The sequence below is a fragment of the Zingiber officinale genome, chromosome 9A (assembly GCF_018446385.1).
Source record: "Zingiber officinale cultivar Zhangliang chromosome 9A, Zo_v1.1, whole genome shotgun sequence".
Classification (NCBI taxonomy): Eukaryota; Viridiplantae; Streptophyta; class Magnoliopsida; order Zingiberales; family Zingiberaceae; genus Zingiber; species Zingiber officinale.
In genome coordinates, this window is record NC_056002.1 from 12845417 (window position 1) to 12863325 (window position 17909).

Sequence of the window (17909 nt, forward strand, 5' to 3'; positions counted from 1 at the left end):
GTTTTAACCAATATAATCGCTCAAATTATCATATTTTTCCTTCACCCACGAGTCGACCTTCCAACATTATCATGTGCACAGGGCAACACTGATCTCCCTAATCCAACCCCAATTCCTCATTCCCTCAGCGGACATTTCATCAAGCATTTGATGGTCAGCAATCACAAAGAAACTGCCACCTTTGTCGATTATGGTGCTAAACACTAGTCTTCTCAATGGCGACGGAAGCCGTTCCATTCAAGGATAAGGGAGTGGAGAGCCTGTCGAAGCCACACAAGCCATTCTGATGATAAACCACAAGAAAATGGATTTTCATATTATCATTCCATAAGTTTGGCGAATTTGTATTTTTGTTGTGCATTTTCACGAACAGAGGATGATCAAATAATCTCTTAAAAATTAGTTCCAATGGGAGGTTCAAACAGGGATAAAGAATCTTTCAAAGCAGCCTCTAAAAGTTCAGAAATATCCAAATCTACTTGGAACAAAGGTTCAAATATTTTTTGCGGACCTTAATAATTAAAATAAATAGCACAGCAGTTTTGGAACGTCTATTTATTGTTTAGGGCTCCAGCCACAACTACACTGAGAACAATAATAATTGGAGGTGTACGTTTCTTACCCTGAATTATCAATTCATGTACCTTTGAAATTCTCCATCCAACTCTTTCTGGAGGAGAGAAACAAGAAGAGAGATAAAGTACTATAGTATAAACCATTTCACTTTCTTAGCAAACTCATTAAATTCTCAAAGAAATTTAACCTGCTTACTCTATTTAGTATGCCCAATCTACCCCATCAAAATCACATACATTGTCGCATCTACCTAACATGGTTGACTCACTCAACTTGTCTAATTCCCCCAACTCTTCTAACACTGCGCCTGACTAATTTATTCAATTGCTAGGCACAACCCAACTTAGCTTGGTCTGCACATTCCACTCAACATGGCCAAGTTAAGTTCAATTATCTCTAGGGATTGCAAATATCACATAATGTTATATTTAGGAGAGGTGATAGAAACATTTAGCAACTTAATTATGAAAATTGTGAAACGGAACCATTCATTCATTGTGATCACCCTAAATTGTGCTAGCAAATATTGAAATCGAATAGACAGGGAATGAGCCAATGTAATTTCTTTCCATTCTACCCTACCAAACATAGCAATGGTCCAGCAACATCCAATTCAGAATTCAACCAAAACTTAAAGTGCATGTTCTTATCTGGAGAATTAACTACCTTTTATCGTTGCAAGCTGGGTTATACCATTAACCAAATGTTTCACAACTACAAGGATACAAAACTAATTTAAGAAATTAGAAACCTACTATTAACCATGTTAAGCTCAACAATCTTTAACAGAGATGAAACTAATGGCTGCAAGGATATAAAACAATGTCATAGGAAATAGCAACAGGCTCACCTGTCCGTCAAACTATTATCGAACTGGCTAATAACATGCATTAGCTTACGGCCGTAGGCCTCCAATTGGAGCCGGAAACAAAAGAACGGGGTAATAGAGCTCATCAACATTCACTAATTAGAAGAGATGTGCCCTTATCTACAAAGGGGCAATCAACAAAATTAAAGTTGTCTAGGCGGGTGCTATGTCAGGCAGGTTTCTGGCAGCTGCATCAACATCAGTCTCCGACTGATGGATTAAGATAACTTACAAATCAATGTCAATTTGATTGGATCAATGGTGGAAACTAGAAAGATTAGTGTTCACTAATGGAGGAACATGCAGTGAGGCTTCTACCTGCAGCGCCAGCAATGGCACATTCAATCAAGAACATTATTTTACAATCTTCAAATTACCTGCACCAAATGAGACTTCACGGACCAGTCTGATAATAGTCTGGATCACAGTCATCTTCGACACTTTTTTACAGAATGCCCTGTTTTCCGCTTGTGGCGGCTAAAATCCGACACAAAACGAAATGTCTGGCCACAATCAGGTTCAGAGCAGACATAAGGGCGATCCCCAGTATGAACCCGTATGTGTTCAGTTCGGGCCCATGGCCACTTGAAAGTCATCTTGCAGCCTTTCCATGGGCAGACCAATGGTCGGTCATCAGTATGTACCTTCCTGTGCTGCACCAAATACTTGTGAGAGAAAAATTTCTTCCCACAACCTTTTACTGGGCAAATGTCTCGCTTGTGTAATGACAACTCATGATTTGTGGCAAAGCTCATGAAGCAGCCCTCAATATCACATGTGTATTGTTCATCCTCGTCATTGGTTGTAAGATTCATAGTTTGAGATTTTTTAGGTTTCCTCTTTGCGGATTGTTTATCACGCGTGTATTGGTCATCATCATCATCATCATCCTTGGTCGTAAGATTCACAGGTTGAGACTTTTTGGGTTTCCTCTTTCCAGATTGTTTGTCACATGTATATTGTTCATCCTCATCCTTGGTTGTAAGATTCACGGTTTCAGATTTTCTGGGTTTCCTCTTTGCAAATTGTTTCTTGACAGCCAATTTTTTCTTTAGATCTTCAGACTTGGATGGTCGTTTCCTGAGACAAGTGCTAGGACCTCCTGATTCAATTTTGGAACTCAATTTAAGCTGGCTAGTGCCTTCCTTCTGCCTCAACTGACTGCTTCTTAGAGTCCTTCCCAATGTTGATGCTGGAGTTTCAGATACATCTTCCATTTTTGGATTTCTCTCTACCCTGGAGTATCTGGGTTTCTTAGATTTTGCCTTCATCATAGACTTCTTCCTCTTCTTTCCGGTCCTTTTTGCAGACAGATTGTCACCATTGCTTTTGGATGATGCTTTGCTAGTATGATCTGTATCAGTCTCCACCAAAGGTTTCAGGTCAGGATCGAGAGAGAAAACCTCTTCAGTCTGCTCCTGGTCAAGAGTTTCATTTTTGTAGGCTAAAAATGGATGAACTTGGTTTGACATCCAAACCTTCCCACACCACCTACCAGCAACAACTATTTTCTTCTGCCGGCCTGGACGTCTAGCACAAGCCTGTGATTTCACAGGGGAGTTACGAACAGAGTTGTAACCAAAGGCTTTGTATATGATTGGATTATATGGAACTTGCTTGTTGTAGAGAGGTGATTTGCTGAGGCTTGCAGTATAGTAGAGGTTGATTCCCAATTTCACAGTCCAATCGCTATTCAAAGGCATGATTTCTTCATCATCTAGGGCTGTTTTTATTTTTGTTTGGTCTTCTTTGTCAGCCTCCCTGAATTTAACATCCTTCCAAACATAGTCAATTCCTAATTCTTTTGCCAGCAACTTTGCTTCTGATTCTATTTTGGGATAAACTGCATTTATCATTACAAGCAAATCACTTTACAATCTCTACAGATAGCTTTAGAGTATGTGCATAAAGAAAAACAAATAAAACACAATTATCACTTGACCAGAATCGAGTATATGTTCATGCAGTTTTAAGCTTACTCTTGATAGCAAACATGTACTTCAGGTTACAGGATTCAAATTGTATGCCCACACTCAGGTATCATGAAAGCTACAGCTCACAGGATTCTTGAAAGAGAATTATTGTCCATTGCAACACATTAGATAGGTTACAGTCAACATAGATTACAGCTGAATTAGGTAATGGCCCCCACCCACCCACTCCACACACACAACTTTATGACCACCATACAAGCAGCAATAAAAGAACAAGATTTATGTTTGAAGAAGATTTAATTCTTACAGATGCATAGAGCAGAAAACATTGGAATGACAGAGTAATTATTTATTTAGTACATGTTTAATAGAATAGAGCTTCTAGCTATCACCCTAATAATGAGCAGCTGTTAGTAGATGCAGCAAACAAGATTTAAAACAAAATAAAAAAGGCAAATTACAAAGATATCAACAACATTCTTCGACAGTAGGAAGATCAATAAATGCACAGTTGTTCCTGGAGGTAGTGAGTTGGTTTCCATTACTTAGGTTATCCCTGGTCACGTGTATCGTACATATGCATAAAAATGATAACAAGGATATTTAATTCCTTCCTACCTATTTGAAGGAATATTGTTTCTAACTATCACTATCATAATAAGCAACTGGTAATTAGTTTCCGCAGACAAAACTGCTAAACAAAATGAAGAAACCAAATTACGAATAAGTCTACAACAATCTGCAACAGTAGGAATATCAAGAAATGAACTGTTGCTCCTCATCATAATGAGGTGGTTTACATTAGTAAGACTATCCCCTCAATTAGTCACATGTAACAAACAAACTAGCACAATAACATCCAATGTTAGCTCAAAAATGTTGAGCAGAAAAATGAAAAAAAGTTCCTATTAAGAAAGCCAATGTATCTGATAATAAAACTACACCATGCTCAACAGCAATCCTGGTTTGTAGTTTGCCAATGTGAAATGGAAATGAAGCACACTTTCTTACACATTAACACAGTCATCTTCTAGCACTTGTGTGGCTTCAGAAAGTTGTCTAAATCTTAAATTGAACAGCAACATACATAAGTTTCTATTTTTGTCAGTTTGAAATGGAAATGAAACAGGTTCTCTTATACATAAGCAATCATGTTCCAATACCTACAGCAGATCTTCAAACTGGTTTCAGTTTTCTGCTTCAAGTTTCAAGGAAACAGCGTCCAGTTTTCTGTTTCAGTTCACAAAAAATAATAATTTGAATCTCTGAGTTCTTCATTACTATATGGGAAGGTTGTTATATACGAAATAAGTATACAACTCTTAGCAGACCGAATATGAGACAAAACATGAATCTTTGGAAATTTATATAAAAGTTAAGGAAAAAGCAACTCCTACACCAAACTCCCCACAAAGCTGCATCTCTAAGGGAAAGGAGCAAACACAGAGATACAAACACCAAGGAATACTATAAGGATAAATGGGGAAAGAAATAGAAATAATACAAAGAAATGATATTTTAGTATAAGAGTAAAAAATAATACAACATAAAATAACAGAAATGCACGATCACCTAATTCAGATATTTTAGGACAAGAGTGAAAAATAATACAACATAAAATAGCCTTTCAACAGAAATGCACGATCACATAATTCAGAACATCACCTGGATGACATAGAAGCATCATATGCACCCCACCTACTGGCTGCAGACGTTTTTCAACTTCTGCAGCGTGCTCAAGACAGAATACATGCATTCTAGAAGAATCCTTGTCAGATCCTTGCATGGTTGGCATACAGAATGACAATTTTGGATCAAAATTCCTCATTTCTGAATGTATCCCAGCCTTAAATCCTGGCACAGTTGGGTTGCCACAAATATCACGTTTGACAGAAATATTTGATGAAATAGATGTTTGATTTCCCATTCTCAATATGCTGTAGTAATTTCCAGTAGTCACGATCTTCTCACAAACACCATATAATTTCTTGCAACTCACATCTCTAGGTTCCCCCTTGAGCCATACAGTATCATTATCCTCTGAATCAGATGTATTCACTATGTCCCCTGTTTCTGATTGACTTGGACTAGATAACTCTGGTTTTAGATGGCTTTTGCCATCCACAAAACAATTGGTTTTCCCATCTAAATTATATGAAACACCCTCAGATTGAGGACTTTGAGCTGATGTAGCAATTTGACAGTCTGATCCTGCCAAACACAAGTCCAACTCACATGCAGCCTCCTTCGAGAAGAGATTTTGGAGTGCAACAGCAGTTTCAGAGTAATGATTGCCATTACATGGTGTTGAATCTTCCACGACATTTTTGTCATCATCTTGCACACCATCTTCGATGTCGGATGTATCAGCATAAACAGAAGCTAAAAGATCAAGTGCAGAAGTATCTCTCGGACATGTAACATCAGAAAACATATCCACACTCTGGTCTGAACCCTGAGCTGAATAAAGGTAACAGCAAAATCAGTTATCATTTAATCAGTTGGCAGAGTAAATTTCCACAACAGGTGAAGAATGTAATGAATAAAAATAGATAAATAGTTCAGTCAGGGAGCCTATTTCCAGTAAGTGAGATGCAGAAAGAATGATAAGATATATTTCATTTGACCAAAGAAAAACGCATTAATCTTTTAGTACCAAAAAATCAATATCTAAGCTTTGTACAATGAAGATTTGTTAGAGTAACACATAACCCAAAATCTACAAAAATGTGAAAAGGACCAATATGGATCAAGTGCAAATAAACCACAAGCAAGAAATAATGATTAACAAAGAATAACAAAAGGTACATACTTGAACTGATTTCAAAGATTAGATTGGATAACAAGTAAATCCAAAAGTTTATTGTTAAAGTTCTCCAATCTTAGACCAATATTCTATATTCAAAAGGGAAGTTATACATCTCCAAGATTTTAATGTTTTGTTTGACCAAACAACCCATCTCCAGCATAAACATCCTTCGACCACATTAACATATCAAAGAACAAGCATTAGATGAACTAGTAGCTATTTTTCTCATGAACATTGAGCAACATTAAACAAAATTTAAAGCAAATTTACTAACAAACAATAAGTTTCAAGGTTTTCCATCAAGATATCCAAAAAACACATTTATAGCAACAACCTTCAAATATTAAAATCTTGAGGTTGCCTATGATTCATTAGAAAGTCAGGAAGCACATAATATGGTGGAATCTGTCAAATATTAAAACTGCTATATGTTTGATTAAGAATTTAGCAAGCAGCTCTTAACATTCTCAAACACAGTTTTCATAGTTCATCTTATAGTATCAGTTACAATAAAAGGTCCTCGAGAATACAAGACTCAGTAAGCAAAGCATCTCTATACTATTAATGTCTGAGAGGAGAAAGGAGAGTTTTCTTTCTAGAACGATCACATTTTTAAACTTAAGCAAATTTAAGTAGAACAAAAAAAATGAAGTTTTAAATTCATTAAAAATGAACAAGAAAATTATTCTGATGAGACTTTGCAAAATTGAAATACCATCTTACCAATGTCGGCAACCAAATTGTTTCCATTTGACTTCCAATTTGTATTTGTATTTACACCAGTAACTTCTCCAGAACCAATAGCATGATCCTTAAGGAAATCACAATCAGCAGAAATTAGATATTTGGCTGCCGACTCTCTTGGTTGAATGATAGCCACACAAGCAAAGCTCAAAATTCCACATGTTACACATGACAACAATCCTTGATCCAGCAAACCATTAGCTTGTATTGTCCCTTCTTTTTCACCTTCCAAATTTTGTAAAACAGAGGTTGAGGAGAGGACACAAGGACTAGCATGTTCATCAGATGTACTAGATGAAATCATTTTATCGCTTTCTACAGATGAATTTCCTCCATATGAAAATAACCCATTGAAATTTCTAATTCTTGAATTCCATCCAGGACCAACATCACTAGAAGGAACAAGTCGTGATGCATCTACAGCCTCTTGATGACTGCACAGACCAAGTGATAATCTAGGCTTTACCTTGACTTGAGACCTGACCAGTGAATTTGAATAGAAAGAACATTCAGATGCATTCTGTGGAAGAACTACGCAGGATGTTCCAGCATCCTGAAGAATATCAAGGAGGCGATTATTTTGAATCACACTTTGAACAAATGCATTTTTGACCACCTCTTCTCCTTCTCCTTTCATCTTATCTTTTAGCCTAGAACTTCGTGGTTCGCTTCCATCGCCTATGGGCATCCTATAAAGAAAAAAGGCGATCATTCTACATAAGAATTATGCATCTGAAACATAAATTCATCTGTAGAAAAACAATTCTTCTAAAATCATCATAGTACAAATAATTTTAGGCATTCATAGCTGCCAGCCCACCACAATGAAAATTAAATCTACTGCATTCACATTTATCAAACTAAAAATAAATAAATAGTGCATTTCATAACCAAAGAAGTTATGACCTCATATTCCTTTATTGAAACATAAACTGTGGAATAAAAAAAGATTCTGTGAAATGGAAGCCCAACTGAAAACCTAGGTAGTTATGCCATCACAGTTCATTCTAAATATTTATTGAAAAAATAAAATAAAATAAGAAGGCATAATTTTTATATACACAAAGAAATACAATATTAGAAACTAAAGGCATAGGGGTAAGCCACACTGAGAACATACAAATGGATATAATGTAAGAAGTTTGCTTGAATAAAGGGGAAAAAAAGAAGGTAGAGATGCATTTAACACATTATTCATCAAGAATATATTTATGTTATCAGAAAGCAAACAAATAGTTATCATGATTCACAAGAATACTTATAACTCATGTAATTTCCAAAACATTTTAATTTTTCTCTTTTACACCTTAGGAATGAGAAAAGAATATGATGTCTCACAAAAGAAATGCTCATGTCAACCATAAATGGTGCATCAATACAAGGCAGTGCATATGCCACAACATAAACCACATGAACTAACACCAAACAGAAAAACTTGTGTAGGGACTACAGTCAAGGACTCATATGAACCATCAGTATAGGTGGTTGCATGCATTGTTGCCTAGAAGAATAGCCATTCCCATAATTGCAATATATAGCTGAGCTTTAGATTAGTAACAGTAAATTTTTCATAGTAATTCTGACATATATCCTCTTCGTATTAGCTTTACAATATGCAATTAGTTCTATATATAAATCAAGCAACTCATAGGTTCAATCATCATGTGCTTTAAATATGCTCATTTTAAACCCCTTTGAAAATCATTAATACCATAGCCTTATAGATAGAATGATAGATAAGAGACTGGGCTCTCAAAAAATCTCAATATTTATTTTATACTTAAGATCCTTGTATAATGGAAATTTGGAATACAGAGCAAATAGCTCTTCAGCGAGAATTGAAAATGTGACAACAATATGTCAAACATATTTAACTAGCAAGCCTAAAGTAGCAGTGTGTCCAATTCAACTCACCATATGTACTCCATTATCCATATATTGAGAAGGTCTTGTGTTCAATCATTGGAATTCTAGTATGCATTTGAGATTAGAGCCATATGATAGAAAAGGAACAAACACTGACCCGGAAAACCCTGGAACTAGTAGATCATTCCTTGAAAGAAGAGTTGGCGTAGAGGAAGAAAGGCAGGTGTGAGAGATATTGAAAGAACAGAGAAAACAAACTACACAATTCCAAGTAATACTATTTTACTAGCGATCAACACACTGCAATAAGTGTGTGCCCTTGAGAAACAAGTTTATTGTCCAAACATGTATTGATCTCCTTTTAGTCCCTTTATTACTTCTGACCTCCATGACTACCAACTACTGATCCCCTTCGGGTCCCTTTACCTACTTGCAAAGCAAACTTATGCAAAAGATAATCATACAAGAAAGTGATACACACTAACAGAAAGATAATATACAAATAAAGCAACAGGCAAACCTTCTGCTTGATGATATTGCAAGTGCATATAGCAATTGATAATGAGACACCATAGGAGGATAGTTTATTGAAGCCCTCCTCACTGCAGCTTCTTTGGCAAATCTCAACCATTCAGGAGTAGCTATATTTGCTGCTTCGCCACAATTGAATCCTACAATGACAAAAGAAGACATCATTCTAATAAATGCAATAACGATGTCTTGGTATGAAAATTTCCACATATGATATGGCAAATCAAGTTTAAGAATCTTGGATATGCATATCAGACCACATATCAAGGCTTCAAAGATTAGGAAATACCAAGATGATGATACAGCTAAGTTACCTTATGCAATCAAAAGTGTATTTTAGATTATCATAACAAAAATTGTTCAATCAAACTTTTAAGACAACTTTCATGACAATCAATTGCACTGGCTAATTTTTCACTAGTTCCATTGAACACAAATTGCTGATCACAATATGTAATGTTTGCAGCATAGTTTGGTCTCCAACACTAACTATGATTATATATTTGAAAGAAACAAAATTTAGAGCCTTGAAAAATGTGAAGTGTGTCAAACAAGAAAAAAAAATTGATTTAGACTCCATACAATACAACATACATGAATCCTGTCATAAACTGTCCAATTAAGATGCTAGAATTGAGAAAGGTTAAAAGAATCCAATACGTTTAACCTATGCAGGCACAGAAGGTACATGTGCTACTTATATTTGCAAGATAGAAGAAAATTGTCTAAATGAATTTATAGGCTATTTTTACTAGGTGTGGCCTAAAACAAAGGATAAGGATTCAAAAAGTCTCACCCTTATCCTAATTCCTAGCTAGTTCAGGTCACGTTTGAAGATACTATGACTAAGCCCGTGAAACAAGGCATGCCTGGAACAGAGTGTTCATTCACCAAAGGTCAGTGGTTTATCGCCCACATAGTTGGCATATCTCACAAATATAATTTGAGCGTTACCTGATCCTGTTTTTCGTCTATCAGTATAGAGTCACCTATTCGGCAGAAATAATTATTCATAATAAGGTCATCACGATGAAGAAAATAATGGTTTACCATGGCTGAACCCAGAATGATAAGCCCCAGGAAAAGTGACAACAAAATCACCAGCATTCTGAACCAACCTAATTTAATAAACACAGTTTTAAAACGTTAGTAAATAATAGATAAAATACCAAAATCACTATGTTTTAAATTATCACCTGCAACATGGGATTCCTGCTCCAACAAGTACTTCAGGAGACATAACTGTGGTCTTCTCACCCAGGATTGCATAAGTCACTGTCATCATCTTAGCCGTATTAGCACAAGGTTTGGCAAGCAATTAGTTGAATCCATAGAATTGAGTGGATAAAAACAAAATAAATTATGAAACAGGTTCTAAAGAGGCAAAACCCACACAGTCTTCTATGCAAAAAACTTCCTGTGTTGCATAAATTGGTTCGTTTTTAGAATTCCAAACGTATGCAGGACTACCTAATCAAGTTACCAACATGCTTTTTCCATTTTGTGCAATGATTAATAAGCTAATGTTCCTCAATGTGTATCAGTATAAGGTACAGTGATTCTAAAACGATCTACAATCTTAATCCTTAGTTTCCCATGAAAACCTACCCTATGTTTAGTGAAGACTGAAGATCTTTAAGGAAAGCATTACAAGGCTAAGATAGAATATCAATTAAGTAGATAGAAGTAAGAAATGTAGGATAAATATGCATGTCAAGGCAGACAAACCCACCGAGCGGATTCACCTCCCCTCCATAGCCATGCACACGAACGACCTCCTCGAATGCGAGCCTAGCATCCCTCGGCACTCCGTACCAGGTCTTGCCCGCGCCCATATGCAGGTAATTCAAGCTGTGCAGCTCATGGTCTTCAACATGCCAAGCAAACCAACTGAACAACATTGCTGCGTAGACCATTGGGGATGTCACCCCGGGGATCTCCTCCTTCATAAACCGCAGCAGCGATCCCTTACCTCGCGACACTCCCCGCATGTTCCATGTAGACTCCCCCACATTAGCCGGAGCGTCCTCACGCCAGCGCCGGGTGGAAGGGGCCAGCAGCGGAAACCCTGATCCAGGCATGTCGTTGGCATACTCCACCGCAAAGGGCTTGTCAGCGGAGGCTCGCCAGAACAGGGTCTCAATCTCGAGCGGGGAGAGAGCCTCCGAAGAGGCAGCCTTGCGGCCGGCTGATCGACGGAGGTGGGAGCGCTCGAGTTGCCTGGCCTTGGCCTCGAACTGCTGGAGCGTGTACCGCTCGCCGCTCTGCCAGACGGGCTTCTGCACGGGGCGGGGGCGGCGGGGGCAGAACCCTACCTGCTGTTGCCGCGTGGTGAAGGAGGACGACTTCCGGCCGCCGCTCCCCGAGAGGTTGCGGGAGGCGAAGGAGCGGTTGAGGTTGGTCACGGCCGTCTTCTTAGGGGCGGGCGGGAAGGGAGGCACGATCTTGCAGATGCCGTACGAGGAAGCCTCCCTCTCAATCCTGAGGATGTACGCGATGGGGTCGACGAACTCCTGCTCGGTGGGGTGGAACTCCGGCGCCAATGGGAGCCCTTTGAGCCACGGAGGGACCTCCAGCGGCAGTGGCTCCTGCGCCACCACTCCCGGTGCGGCCGACGACACCGCAGACGCCATTAGTGACGCAGAAGGCGCTTCCCCATTCCTAAACAGAGGAGAGAGTGGAAGGGTTTTGGATCGAGGGAGAGGAGAGGTAATGCGATAAATTTTTATTAAATTTTATTAATAAAAACAATTTATATTTCACCTATTTCCTACTTATTTTCTTATTTTTTTTTAAAAAAAAAAAGGCTTGCCTCTTTACCTTGGTATTTGACTATTTTCAGATGTCAATCATTATTAGACCAAAGTGGAGCCGCCGTCTTTTATATAGGTCTAAAATCTGTTAGACACAAGCTCGGTTCGAGTAGCGGTGCAATGTCTATTTTACCCTTTGGAATATATTTATAGCCATATGTTCTATTCTTATATCAGGAGTAAATTATGATTTCATGTTTTTTTAATCATAACAAAAAAATAAATAAATAGCACATTTTTTATTCCTTTCAATTAAATTTATCCATTTATCAGTAATTTGAGAAGTTTAGATTACCCCTCGCATTTTTTTTATTTTTCAAAATAGACCTCAAACTTCTCACGTGATCAAAGACCATTAAATTTCGAGAATTTAAGTACATTTTAAAAAATAAAGTAAACTGTGGAGACCAAAGTGAAATATTCTTTTAATAATGCTGGCAGATGAGTTAGGTCGTGTCCATTGAAATGATAGGCATACATTAGATAGAATCTTTCCTTTTATTGATATGAAAAAGTTGCCTTTTTTAATTCTCATTTTACCATTTGTAGATTTTTTTATTGCTTTTTTCCTCCAAAAATTATATTAGGCGATGGTTAAATGGGCCTTTTGGGCCTAACTAAATTTGCCTGGGCTTATACATCTATCTTTGAGACAATATTTTGTAAGATTAGATTTAAAAGTTTTAGTTAAGGATATTATATTTTTATATAATTATTCAGGTCATAATTAAAATAGCTCTCCAAAAGAGAACCATATATTGAAAAAATTAGAATAATTTTATATTTTAGCTGAAATAATTATAATAATTTTAAAATAAAGATCTTTTACATTTTTTCAATATAAAATACATTTTAATGATAACAAAAATAAGTGTTAAGTTTTAATTTTTACTCAATTTTTTCATGTGGTGCTAATTATATCACCTGTTTGCCCTTGAATTACAGGTCCGGTCATTAATGGAAAGCTGCCAAAGTAATAAATAAGCCTTTAATAAAAGCAGTGAAATTTCGGCCCGTTGAGTAGCATCAATAAAATCCGTGCTTGCTCCACTTTAAACCAAAATGGTTTAATTTATTTTTTTATTTATAAAAATATGTTTATTTCTCATGAATTATTTAAATATTCAGAATCCAAAATAAAATCCTTGATCACTAAAAAATATGTATGTTGAAACGCAAATGAAATCACATATAAATTATCAAATTATAATAATTTTAAAATGTTGAATTGGAGCAATTTGAGAGACATTAAAAATTGTCAGAAGTATGACGTAAAAACAGAAGGTCCGGTACAAGATTTAGGCTGGTTTTGGTCTTAAAATAAAAATTATTTTTTGAAATCTATAAAATGCCATTGGGCTTCGATTTCCATGGCCATGGCTATGGCTACGGAGCTCCTTCTCCTTCTCAATTCCTTGCCCTGGTGGCTCCTCCTCCTCTCCTCCGTCGGATTTCTTATGCTCCTCCGGGCCGCCGCCGCCCTCCTCCGCCACCTGTACCGCACCCTCCTCCGCACCCCCAAGAACCTCAACTCCTACGGCGCCTGGGCCGTCGTCACCGGCGCGTCAGACGGCATCGGGAAGGCCTTCGCCGCGGAGCTCGCCCGCCGCGGCCTCCACCTCCTTCTCGTCGGCCGCCACCCCGCCAAGCTGGCCGACGCGGCCTTCGACGTCGCCGCCGCCGCCGCCCACCCCGCCGTCAAGGTCGACTGCCTCGTCCTCGACCTCGCCGACGACGACCTCTCCGGCTTCGCGAGGCTCCAGTCCGCCGTCGACGCCCTCGACGTCGGCGTGCTGGTGAACTGCGCCGGCGCCACGCTCCCGCACGCCATGTACTTCCACGAGGCCGACGAGGCGACCTGGCGCGGCATCGTGCGCGTCAACGCCGAGGCGGCCACCAGGGTGGCGCGCGCCGTCGTCCCGGGGATGCTGCGCCGGCGCAGGGGCGCCGTGGTCAACGTCGGCTCGGCCGCCTCCGTGGTGCTGCCGTCGTTTCCCTTCTCCGCCGTCTACGCCGCCACAAAAGCGTAAGCTCATAGTTTGACTCCTCCTCTCCCTCATTAACAGCTAATTAATTAATACACTAAAAAATTTCTTAATTAAAATTCTAATCAAACAAGCAAAACAAAACCATAACACGTAACCTCTGGGTTAAGTATATTTTTATCGTCATCAATCTGGGATAATTAAAAGAATTAACACATTCAAATTAAAGAAAGTCATCAAAAGTTAATCAGTGGGAAGCGTTAAATTTGCGATGCCTAACTGCACACTGAAATGGTCCAACCCAACACAAAGTAAGGGTTCACTCGAAACTCCACAAGTGGCAACAGTACGGCCACCGTCACCCTTGATCACCAAATTTATTTTTGCATTTTTGAAACAATTAAACCACGACATGTATTTTATTATTATTATTATTATTATTATTAAAAAAGAAAAAGCGAAGTCACATGGGCCACATGATTCATAAATACTGATTCCTGTCCATCACATTAATTTTAATCCAATTTACTGTGCCCTGTGCATCACGTTATTTGCGTTTACTCCAGGTACATTGGCCAGCTCTCGAGCAGCTTGCAGGTGGAGTACAGGAGCATGGGCATCGACGTGCAGTGCCAGGTCCTTTTAATTATGTTATTAATGTAAATTGCTTTTTCACCTCCGGAGGTGACACCGCATCCCTCTCCCCTCCTTCCTCTCCTTATCAAATGACAGTTATATTCCTTTTTTTTTCTTTATTTTTTTTAAATTTTATTTATTTTTATTTTATTAATTAATTTTATTTATTATTTTTTCATAATACTTCTATATTTTTAATTTTATTTAAATTTTATTTAATTTTATTTTTTAATTGATTTAGTTTATTATTTTTTTCAACCATACTTAATTTTATTTAATTTTTATTTTATTTTATTTATTTAATTTTGATTATTATTTTTTATAAATTTTTTAATTTTTTCAAAACACCCTCTCCTTTTAATCTTCAACTCTTGATATATGTTAGAATCTTAATTCCCTTTAAATTATCTCCTTTCAACCCTTGACTTTAAATTATCCTCTTCCAACACGCTTGACACATATCAAAATCTATTATCCCTTTAAATTATCTTCCTTTCAATCCTTGACACATGTCAAAGTATCTCATTCATTTAAATTATTTTTCTTCTAATTCTTGGCATATGTCAAAGTCTTTTATTACTTTAAATTATTCTAATTTCAACTTTTGACACATGTCAAAATTTATCACTCTCTTTAAATTATTCATATCAAAATTTTTCATTCCTTTAAATTATCCTTTTTCAACTCTTGATATATGTCAAAATCTTTCATCCCTTTAAATTATTTCATTTCTAACTTTTGACACATATCAAAACTTTTTACTTTATTTAAATTATACATCTTTTAATTCTTGACACATGTCAAAATATTCCTCTCTTAAAATTTATAACTAAAAATAAATAAAAAAATTATAAATATATAATAAAAAATTATTTAAAAATAAAATTGATAAAGATTAAAAAAAAGTGATTAAAAAATAAAACTTAAAAAAACAGAAAAACAAATAAGGGATAAAATTTTTAAAAAAATAAAATGAATAAAAGGAAAAAAAAAATTAGAAACGGAAGAAATTTAAAATGAAGATGGGGCCGGATGGAGGGGGTGCGTCAGAAAGGGTGGGAAAAGCAGCCCTCGTTATTAATACAGCACAGAAGGATATTAAACGGACGTACCTCGACAGTAGTAATAATTAAATTCTCATTGAATTTAATAATTAATATCGTAGATTCCTTTCTATGTGGCCACGAAGATGGTGGACATCCAGAAGCCATCCACCTTCGTACCGTCGCCGGAGAGGTATGCCAAGGCCGCAGTGGACTGCATAGGCTACGAGACGAGGTGCAGTCCGTACTGGTCGCATTCCCTTCAGTGGTGGCTCTTGGGGTTTATCCCTCACTTCCTGCTCAATAGATGGCGACTCATCCTTGGCGAATTCAAAAGGAGCCAGGCCATGGGGCACAAGTTATATTGTGCTAGCTAATTGGTATATTGCTTTGTTGTCTCGAAAGATTTATGATATCTTTTACAGTTATTGTTGCAATAATTATATTCAAATTGTCGATTGAATGTGTTTATTCTCATCGACCACTCGTAGTAGTTGCCCAGCACAATGAATGGAGATCTGAAAGCTTTGTTTGATGGACCACCCCATTGAACACTATTGAGGCAAAATTTCAAGGCACTCTTTTTTCCCTTTAAAGTAAAACAGTGAATCTCAAAATTAAAATAATTATTGAAAAAAAAAACATTGAGGACGGTCGTGACTCGTGACTTCGTGACTCAGTGACTCGTGATAAAGGTTTCGTGCAAGATTTTTTTTTTTATTGAAAAAAAAAAAAAAATTTTATTGGAAAAAAAATTTCTTTTTTTTTAGAAAAAAAAAAAGATGGATATCTATCTTTTTCGGGAACCCCAAAATTGCAACCGCCTACTTTTTTCGCTTAATTTTAATGTTACGTCAATTTGGCGCAACTAATTGACACGGGTCGTAATAGAATTGGCTGCGATTGCTTAGATGGTAGATTCCATTTATTGCTATGACATTAAATGGCATTTAAAATATAACAGACGTATGTTATCACAAAAAAAAAAAATTCCATCGTCAATTTAATTATCCGTTATAAATTATCTCTAAATATGGACGTCTGAAACTCCGAATATTGAAGTGAGCTATGAATAGATTTCTATGGGCATGAGTGAGCCATGCAGTGAGCCATGAATAGATTCAAAAAGATAGCTTTCTTTTTCTATCTTTTTTATTATGGAGAAAATATTAATTTTTTAAAAGTATTTCACAATTTAAAAAAAAACATTATTGTCCAATATTAAAAAACATTTCTTTTTAGTTTAAAAATGCACCTACCACAGTAGATTTTCATTAAAATTGTCATAAATTGTAGAGTACAAACTAAATTAAAATAGTAAGCGCTAAAGTAAAAAAAACGCATATTTTATTATTATTTTTATTAAAAGGGTATTCCTTTATTATAGCATGCAGTTAAGTCTTACATTATGTTTAAATAAATCAACATAAATAATCTTTGTCTATAATAACTTTATCGAATTAAAGTAACATGAAGACATTTTTACACTTTAATCAACGTTACTAATACTTTTAAAACGGGAAAAAATAGAGCGGACGTCGTCCTCATAACATTTTTTCCTAAAAATTTAGGACGTTTTTCTAATTTTTTTCAATAAATATAAGGATAATACTAAATGATTAAAATATAGTCAGTTAAAATACATTTTGTAAATTATTGTTAAAAATATGTTAATAATATTATTTTTATATATTAATTACATGTATATATTAAAATTCAATTTAGCCCGTCAAATTTTTGACTAGATAGATTTATCATAAGAATAAATTTTTTTCTGGTCAAAATCCTAACTGTTCATTTTAAATGCAGCAACTTATCAACCAGTACGAACACCTTGAGAATGAGAGGCATATTATTTAGATGGTCTTTAATACCATTCCTACCTTCGATATTCATTGCTACATATTAATTTCTAATACAGCCGAGTTATATTTTAAAAACCGGTGAATCGGGTTAGAAAATGAATATAAATATAAAGTTTTTCATTTAACCTATGTCATCTTAATTCATGTATATCAGTTAAATTTAACCCAAATTTTAAAAGCTTAAATATTTTCTAATTAGCTAAGATGTTAAATCCATAATAAATGATTTTAATGAGAAA

At 36.4% G+C, this 17909-nt stretch overlaps 2 protein-coding genes and 1 pseudogene across 2 annotated transcripts; 1 reads left to right on the plus strand and 2 right to left on the minus strand.

Annotated features, from left to right (window-relative positions):
• LOC122019036 overlaps window positions 1–1530 on the minus strand; it is a 79227-nt pseudogene extending 77697 nt beyond the window's left edge.
• On the minus strand, window positions 1298–12027 carry LOC122018883 (lysine-specific demethylase JMJ705-like). Its single transcript, XM_042576342.1, has 7 exons — window positions 11061–12027; window positions 10525–10603; window positions 10379–10446; window positions 9318–9468; window positions 6911–7620; window positions 5044–5838; window positions 1298–3287 (listed from the first exon to the last, which is right to left on the minus strand). The coding sequence occupies exons 1-7, from the start codon at window positions 11959–11961 to the stop codon at window positions 1873–1875; spliced, it is 4119 nt and encodes a 1372-aa protein (XP_042432276.1). The 5' UTR covers window positions 11962–12027; the 3' UTR covers window positions 1298–1872.
• Window positions 12028–13514: 1487 nt separating this feature from the next.
• On the plus strand, window positions 13515–16289 carry LOC122018885 (very-long-chain 3-oxoacyl-CoA reductase-like protein At1g24470). Its single transcript, XM_042576343.1, has 3 exons — window positions 13515–14167; window positions 14693–14762; window positions 15928–16289. Exons 1-3 carry the CDS (start codon window positions 13518–13520, stop codon window positions 16180–16182), a joined length of 975 nt encoding a protein of 324 aa, XP_042432277.1. The 5' UTR covers window positions 13515–13517; the 3' UTR covers window positions 16183–16289.
• The last annotated feature ends 1620 nt before the right edge of the window (window positions 16290–17909 follow it).

Coding starts and splice junctions, on each gene's coding strand:
- LOC122018885 (XM_042576343.1), top strand. CDS start 13,518: ATGGCTATGGCTACGGAGCTCCTTCTCCTTCTCAATTCCTTGCCCTGG. Junction 14,168..14,692: donor GTCTACGCCGCCACAAAAGC/GTAAGCTCATAG, acceptor CGTTTACTCCAG/GTACATTGGCCAGCTCTCGA. Junction 14,763..15,927: donor GCATCGACGTGCAGTGCCAG/GTCCTTTTAATT, acceptor TTAATATCGTAG/ATTCCTTTCTATGTGGCCAC.
- LOC122018883 (XM_042576342.1), bottom strand. CDS start 11,961: ATGGCGTCTGCGGTGTCGTCGGCCGCACCGGGAGTGGTGGCGCAGGAG. Junction 10,604..11,060: donor AGGGGAGGTGAATCCGCTCG/GTGGGTTTGTCT, acceptor AGATGATGACAG/TGACTTATGCAATCCTGGGT. Junction 10,447..10,524: donor GCAGGAATCCCATGTTGCAG/GTGATAATTTAA, acceptor TTATTAAATTAG/GTTGGTTCAGAATGCTGGTG.